This window comes from Lepidothrix coronata, unplaced genomic scaffold (assembly GCF_001604755.1).
Source record: "Lepidothrix coronata isolate B3197 unplaced genomic scaffold, Lepidothrix_coronata-1.0 Scaffold319, whole genome shotgun sequence".
NCBI classification, from domain to species: Eukaryota; Metazoa; Chordata; class Aves; order Passeriformes; family Pipridae; genus Lepidothrix; species Lepidothrix coronata.
In genome coordinates, this window is record NW_016690499.1 from 457,599 (window position 1) to 465,806 (window position 8,208).

General features: G+C 49.3%; 1 protein-coding gene across 3 annotated transcripts in view; it reads right to left on the bottom strand.

The window, feature by feature from the left end:
- The window catches only part of CEND1 (cell cycle exit and neuronal differentiation 1), a 17,667-nt gene continuing 9,459 nt past the window's right edge, over positions 1-8,208 (bottom strand). For all 3 annotated transcript variants that reach the window (XM_017838011.1, XM_017838013.1, XM_017838014.1), the window contains exon 2: positions 1-8,016. In XM_017838011.1, coding sequence (XP_017693500.1) covers positions 7,450-7,842 — 393 coding nt within the window. In that variant the 5' untranslated portion in view covers positions 7,843-8,016 and the 3' untranslated portion in view covers positions 1-7,449. The remainder of the gene's footprint in view (positions 8,017-8,208) is intronic.

The window sequence follows — 8,208 nt, forward strand, 5'->3', positions numbered from 1 at the left end:
TGTGTGTATATATATCTATATATAGTTTATTTCTCACAATCCCGGTAAGAGTTACAGGTGTATTTGGGAATCATTTACAGTTTCACAGCATATGGAGTGACCATACAGCTTGTGATGTGAGTAACATACAGTGTGTAGAGAGCACACGTTTCCGACCCATCCACCCACCACTCACACAATGGGTTTCCAAAGCTAATACTAGATTCAGCTACGGAGAAAGCCTGGAAAATGTTAGGGTACAGCGTTGGGTGTCATACAACACTGTCAGTCACAATGGGACAAGCTAAACTACTTTAAATTTTCAATCTAGTATTTCTAGTCTACCTGCATTATTGCATTTATACGCTTTTTTTGTTTTTTTAAAGTCAAAGTAAATAGAATACTATATGGGAAAGGAAAAAATTCTTGACTATTTTAGGATTTGAGCTGCAGCCCATACAAAGTGTCCATAGAAGCATAGACAAGATTATAAATTCGACAAGGTATAAATTAGCTGGATAGCTTTGTGTGTAGGTAGGTGTCCATTTCCCTCCAGGAAATGTGTCCAGCAGCATATTGTTTCCGAGAGCAAAAAAAAAAAAACAAAAACAACCCAAACCTGTATGTTGAACACAGGCAAATACGTGTAAGTGACAAGCAGGTCTGTTTGCACAGGGAAGAAACCAAGGTGTCACTCAGAAAGCTCCTATCGTTTGGAAAACACGCTCAGGAGCTGACTCAAACCCCACCAAAGTCCTCAGAAAGATGCCTGAGGCTTCCAAAGGAGCAGCAGGCATTTCCCTGCTCCCAGCATTTGAGCCTTCAATCTGACTTCCAAGGGCTTTGGATCAGTCCCTGGAGAAGTAGCAGAATCCGAACAAAGCAAAAGCAAAGGAAAAAAATCCCCTGTAATCTGACCTTCGAGTTCCCTTCCTACAGTTTTTCTGCACAAATTTATCGGCAACCTGCACCTACCACCGGAAGAGAGCTGGTTTCCTGGGGAGCTGAAACTGCAACTTTTAAAGGCTTCAGTTGAAATGGTCCTGGGGAAAGGCACCAGGCTGCTCAAAACTTAGTAAAGCCAAATTATTCCCCTGTTGGTTTGTTTACTTGTTGTTTTATAACATGACAAGATTGTGTGGCACCCTTGTTCTCATCAATTTGCCCCAGAAACTTGGCTGCTTGAAGTTGTTGAGGCAAAACCAGGGATATGATGCAGGACTTAATTGTTGCAAAGGTGATTAAAGATTCCTCTTGTCCTGGTGGGAGCTTTGGTACCGCAGCATCATCACACAGACAGCAATAACCTGTAAATTCATGCTCGGGGTGCTGCACTGGGGCTGAGAACTGGAAAAATAATGGAATTGCTTCTCATTTTCAAGCTGGGAGCAACCGGAAGAGAAACAGGAACAACAGGTTCCAAAGCTCATGTAAGCCAAGTTATGTTTTTCAGCAGAAAAAAAAAAAAAATCTGTTTAATTTGAAGATCATCAAAGAGCAGGGGGGCACGAGTCCCAAAGTACTGCTGTCCAAAGGAGTGAGCAGAGCTCTATCACAAGGTAGATCCAAAGTCATTCGGAAATCCAATGGCTCTGATCTCTCACGAGACTTTGAGGCTTTGGGCACGAGCTCATTATGGTGAACTGAATGAACTGTGAATTTCCAAGGCCCAGCGATCCCGCGGTGCTGTGTCACACGGTAACACCCGAGCAGCCCATCCAAATGGGAAAATCCTCGTAGTTTCTGCGTCCTCAAGCCTGGCACACCACCTGATCCTTCCAGGCCAGCAGAAATGCAGGTCCTTGGCTTCGGGATCTCTCCTGCCCACGTGTTTTTGGTGCTCCAGAGGACTGAAGGAGCACTGGCTTCAGCCGAGGGCAGCGTTATGTTCACACTGTGTCAGCACCTCCCGAGCAGCCCCAACACCTCACACCTGACTGACAGCTTAGGACAAGGAAGGGACCTTCCTGTGGGTTTGTCATCCAGGACAAATCCTGTGGCAGACTGAGACCCTCACAGATCAGGGCACACGGAAGCCTCGTACGTTCCCTGCTGTGCCACACGGTCTGGGGGCCGAGCACTGCCCATCTGTTTTGGGGACCACCCAAAATCGGCCTCATCATGAAAATGCATCTTGCCCACCCCTATGGATATCTCCCAGCTTCGTGGTGAAGGGAATGAGACCACAGCAAGATGCTACACAGCTCAGGAAGGGAATCATCATCCCTGCTCCATCAGGAAGGCGTGGACTAAGAGGATGGAAGCGCGAGCGGGTTGGATTTTTCAGCCCTTGCCATAGCAAAGCACGTGAAAAGAGAACGCAGCCCCTCGAAGTGTCCCGGCAGTTCCCCTTAATCACACAAAGCTGGCTGTAGAAAGCTTCAGGCGTTTTTCTAACCCATTAACATTGCACAGGACCAGCAGGAAAAATTCATCTGGAAAGGGCAATTAGCAGAGGTTAATTTGCTCGGTGTCAGAGCTGGTCGGTTTTGCTTTTTGCCAAGAAAAAAAAAAAGAAATGAATAGGTTATAAAAGTTAACATGTCCTTACCAAAACTGTTAAGATAATTAAATAGTGCTTTTTTCTCTCCACTTCTCTGCTCTGTTCTTTGCACACTCTCAGAGTCTTCACTGACTTGAAGCTTTCCAAGGAGCTGATTGAAATTCCAGGAATTTCACCTTTCAAATCCATTTTTTCATTGCCTTCCTTTTTTGGTTCATTTCTCAAAGCATCATTTTCCTCTCCAGTCTTCGACACTGTTATTTTCAACCAATTCTAAGAATAGCTAAAAGGCTGCTGAATTCCAAACCCCAGCAGCATTTCCAGGAAAAAGCAGGGAATATTTTAAGGCAGAAATCATCTCTCACTAACTCCAGGGGTTTGGGTTGTTGTTGTTTATGTACAAATCCTGATGTGGGTATAATCAGGGCTGTGAGCAAGGCTGCCTCAGAGAAGACTTTCCTTATCCTCAGCTGAAGGGCTAAGGAATATTTGTGTCAATTTTTTTAAAAAAATGTGTGACTGATAAGATTTTATGGTGACCTGCAATCGATATCCCTGGTGCCAACAAGACCTCAAAGGCCAGAGCATGGTGAAAACAATGGAAAAACTCCCCTGGTTTTCAGTATTCTATGGATCATCCCCTAAACTTTAATCCAGCAGAGACAAAAACCCCCATGTTTAATTTATAACCCAACTAGAGGGAACTAAGAAGTTCTTCAGGGCAAGTGCCTGTTCACCGCTTTGAGTGAGCCCTGGGTGAACAGCACCTGCAGGAACGTGTTCTTACCCTCCCAAAAATGCTGCTGCGTTATCCTTTGGCTGCCACGTTTGTTTGCATCCTACTGCAGCACTGTTGGGAATAACGGGATTTACCCACAGGGTATTAAATCAGTAGGAAGAGGAAGCAGAAGCGTAATCCATCTCATCTCTCCCAAAATAGAAGGAGCTAAAACCTTCTGCCGAGTTGTCCAAGGGAGCATAATGACATCTTTGCATTCGACTAAAACTTAGGGTTCCCTAAAACCAGATTGAGATCGGGGTGCAGTCATTGAATCGACAGTTTTAGTGATAAGCTAAAAGGTCTGAAACCAATTTTTGCGAATTTATGATTTTATCAACTTGACCGAAAAGAGTAAACTAGCAATCTAGATCTCTCCAAACCCCAAGCACAGAATCTGATTAGTTGTAAGCGTTAATAATTCACTCTCCCAACGGAGATGGCACTGGAAGGACTTCATACCACAAACACCACACGAAAAAAGAACGTCAAGCAAATAACGGCGTGTGCTCGGTACGAGAAAAGACAACTATTTATTTAGCACAGCGAGTTCAGTCAGTTCAGCCTCCTGCTTCGACAAAGTCGGGGCTGGGAGAGGGGAATTCGCCCTCTCAGCCTAGTTCTCGCTGGACATTTTTGGCTCAAAAGGAAAGCACTGCACAGCCTGGCACATTAAGGCAGGACAGGAGGTGTTTGCGAGTCAGGACTGAGGTGCGTTGTGGCATCTACACTGGATCTACCCGACTCAACACTAGACCCACACTTCAAAAAGCGCTACAGCACAGTCCAGTATAGTCTAAAAGTGCCTTATTTTAAAGCAAACAGCCCACACAACTATCCAGGGAGGGGAACAGGGATTTGGAGCTTCTAGGACAGCGGGCACACCGCACATTCAGCAGTTCACTAGCCAGACGTTCTTTGCACTGAGGAGAAACCAGGACTGAAAAGGAATTCAGGCGCTGCGTGACACGGTGGGAATGGCACAGAAAAGACACCACAGACACTTTGTGTGAATGCAGGGAATGAAGGAAGGGGCATTTCCAGCTTGGCTTCTCTCCCCCTCCCCAGACTGCAGTGATACAACACATATGTATGCACACACACACGGGCAGGATATTCTCGAAGGCAGGGTGGTGAATTCACACACACACACACACACACACACACAGAGAGACAGGTGTTTCCAAACTGAACTGCCAAAGAGGTGGGAATCTGGACAGCAGACCCTTAAGTGATCACAGGACGTGGAAGATCCCTTGGGAACAGGACATACCATGTTCAAAAATCCCTTACAAACAGGCAATACGATGTTTGCTGTGCAGGGCGGGTTCAAATGAGTGACAAACCCAGATGAGGAGCTGCAGCCCCATCAGCACCTCTGTGGCGTGTTTCTGGATGAAATTAGTGGCCTTGCATCCAAGTGCTCTAAGGGCAGGCAGGGTTTGGAGGTGGAGAAATGTTTAAGGCCCATGGTTGGCTGAGAACTGGTTTTTCCCCTCTTCTGTTGGCAAAGGTTAAATCAAGGAAATAAAACACTTCAGAAAGTAAAACTGGAGATTCAAATGAAGCAGGTGTTTCATTTTCCTCCCCCTGATCTACCTGTGCTGGTCAGGGCAGAACAGACAGATGCTGTGTCTAATGTCACACACTGCTGAAAATAATCCTAGGCCAGGGCTGAGAGGGAGGGAAAGGACAGGAAAGGCAGAAATATCTCTTGAAAACAGAAGTCACCGTCTGAAAATCACCACCCTGCTTGGCAAAACGTGACTCCGAGCAGGAGGGACTATGGTGTGGAATGGGGTCTCTCCCCAGGGTGGAAAAGGATGTGCCTGGGGCACTTTCAGGATCTGGGCACATCCCGTTCCCACTGTGTCCTCTGCCAAAGCCGTGCTGCAGTCACTGCAAGGGGGCTCAGCAGGGGCTGCTTCTGAGCTTCGTTCTCTCCCATCTCTGCTTTCCAAACACCTTTCCTGTTCCTTTGCTACCATTTGTCCTCTCCTCTTCCCTCCCTCCCCCCAACTCAGAAATAACCTCTGGACATCTGCAAAACAGGACGAGGGGAAATACGATCTCTAGAGAAAAGTGGTGTTAGAGAAACACCCCACCACGGACCCTTCTGCTTCAAACCATTCCCCTGGCTGGAAGTGACACCCTGCCACCGGGAGATACATCCACAGTGCATGCCAAGAGTGCTTTAGGCTACCAGGATTTCGCCTGGAGCTGTAGCCCTCCTTCCCAAAGCCCCTGTGAACCCAACATGCCCACCCCTGTCTCTGTACAGGTACAGGTGGAGGCAGGCACCAACCTTCAGCTGCACCTTGGTCATCAGAACACAGCATCTGATATTCCCAGAGGCCATGCACCTTTGGGAATATTTTATGAGCCTTGGGAAAAAGAGAGTGACAAAGCTCACCACAGGAAAGGTCAGGCTCCATCACCAGACCTTTGGTTTGGGGAAGATGTGCTTTCAGCAGATCAAATTTGGAGGTAAATAAGACAGACATGAGCCAAGAGAAGAATTCCCAGATCAGTTACACACTCCCACCATCTTATACAGTGACTGTACCAGAGGCAGACACTGCACAGGCAGCACCTGAGGAACATGCACCTTTCTCCGGCCCTGCCCCCCCTGAGTTCATACATCCAGCTCAATTAAAGGTGTCTGACAGGTGCTGGAACTGAACTCACTCCTCTTTGCCAGAGCCTCTTACTGACTCTCCCCCTAAACCCTGCCCACGGGCTGCGGCTGCTGCCGAGCTCCAGACGCCACAGTTCTGAGCCCATCTAATCTCTGACTCCTTTAAAAGCAAAATGCAAGGTCTTTTTATGAGACTCTGTTTTGCAGCAGCCAAGAGAAGCCTAATGGACACCCACTGGTGTTAGAAGAGCATCGGTCAAAGCACTTAACACCCTCTCTTCTCCCCCTCACAGGGTCTGGCTTTAGAGCCAAGGTACTCACCCATGAAACCAGGCTGATCCCGAGGGCTGGGAATTTGTTTCCATTTCCAAAGTGTGGACAAGTCACAAATCCCTGCTACTGTGACAGGAGGGAGGTAAGAAATCCCCCCAGGGCAGACTAGCCCTTGAACAGGGTTGCCCTGCTATAAAGCAGGTCAGTGTTACTCTCGTGGGCTCCCAGGTCCTCTCTGCCCCTAAAACCAACTCATGTCTCCCCTTTTCCTGTCTTCCCATCTAATGAGACTACATCTTTCAGTGGGGAAAAAACCTGGTGAAAGGCCTGATCCAAAGCCCCAAAAAAATGAACACAAACAGTCCCTCTGACCTCGAAGGAGCTTGGGCAGAGGCCACAGCACCCTGCAAAGCCCAGCCTAACTTTAGGAAATACTAGATCCAAAACAAAGTCTCTCTATCCCAAACGCTGCCCATATGACCCTGGGGGGAGCCCTGGGATCCTAAAGGCTGTCTGCCAACGTGCAAGGAACAGAGCAGGTGGCAGCTGCTGCCGGCCTGGGGTCAGCAGGGGACTCAGCACGGCCCCTCTGGGACTCGAGGGGACACCCCAGGCTCAGGCTCAGCCTCCGCCTGCAGCTTTTCCTCTGGGGCACTTCCCAGCTGGGTGATTAGAGGTGGCTTGATGAGCAGCAGGTACACGAGACACCTATTGGAGATCACACACTGCTGTTTGGTCAGGGAGCTGCCTTCTACCTGCCCTTGCCCCGGGAGCGCTGGGCAAACACCACCCAACGCACCGCGGCAGGCGAACTGGGCCCTGGCTCTCCCCTTCCGTCTTCTTTACCACAACCCAACTTCAAACCGAACCAAACAGAAACCAAAACACAACGTGGGGACTCCAGATGGGACGTAGAACACTTTGGACTTGAAAACAGGGGACTGCAAGAGAGGTGGGGGTGTCTCCCAGGGAGAACAGCGAGGGAGGGGAGGGGACACCGTCATTTACACCGAGGAGAAGCTATAACCTATACACGGTGGTATAAGCCAAGATATATTACATGAAAGAACACACTGAGTGCATGGAGTTACCCACACTGGGTCAAACTGGCACAGTTGTCTTGAACAAGACCCTTGAAGTTGCAGTTGGTGTTTGTTGTTGACCTATCTAGCTCGCTCTCTATATATATAGCTATGTATAGAATTTCTCTGCATGCATTTGTCTCAAAAGGAGCTGTACAGCTGGGCTGGGTTCCTCATCCCCACCCCGTCTCGGTCTTCATTTTTTCCGGGCTAGGAACGCCACTCCCACAATCACAGCCAGCGCAGCCACCGCCACCCCTCCGACGATGATCAAGGGCTTCATGTTGTCGAAGAAGCTGCCCGGTGACTCCTCGGAGCTGTTTCCCTTGTGGTCAGAGTCAGGGGACTGGCCGGTGGCCTCGTGCGCCTCCGTGCCGGCGGGGTTGGGTTTCAGGTTGCTGTGGTTGTTCACGACGGCGGCGTCGCCACCCGCCTTCTTGGCGGCGGTGGCAGGAGCGGGCTGCTCCTTGGGGACCTCCTTCTTGTCTGCATTCGTGGCAGGCCCAGGGTTGGGCTTTTCCGGCTTTCCGGAGCTGGCGGCCTTGGCGTCGGGTTTGTTTCCGCTTCGGACGTTGCCTTTGGAATCCATCCTGCGAGTGCTGTGGGCAGCGACTGGGTGCCACGCGCTCGGGGCTGTCCCAGCTCCTCTCCTTTGCCCGGCTGCTGGAGGAAGCAGAGGAGCCACCCGAGCTCAAGCCCTTGGAGCAGCTGTCTTGGGATGATTCTCACGCTGGCACTGTCCTACCTGGACATGATACAGCACCTGGAAGAGGAAGCAGAGCAATGAGAGCTGAGTGACAGGACAGAGCGAGCCAGTGCTGTTCTGCCTGGAGGAGGTGGAAGAGGACAGGAAGGAAAGCTGGAAAACTGTTGGCTCTTTATTTTGGAACTGTGAGCTGCATTCAAAGCATTTACTACAGACTGCATCTGCAACAATCACAGAACCATAGAATGG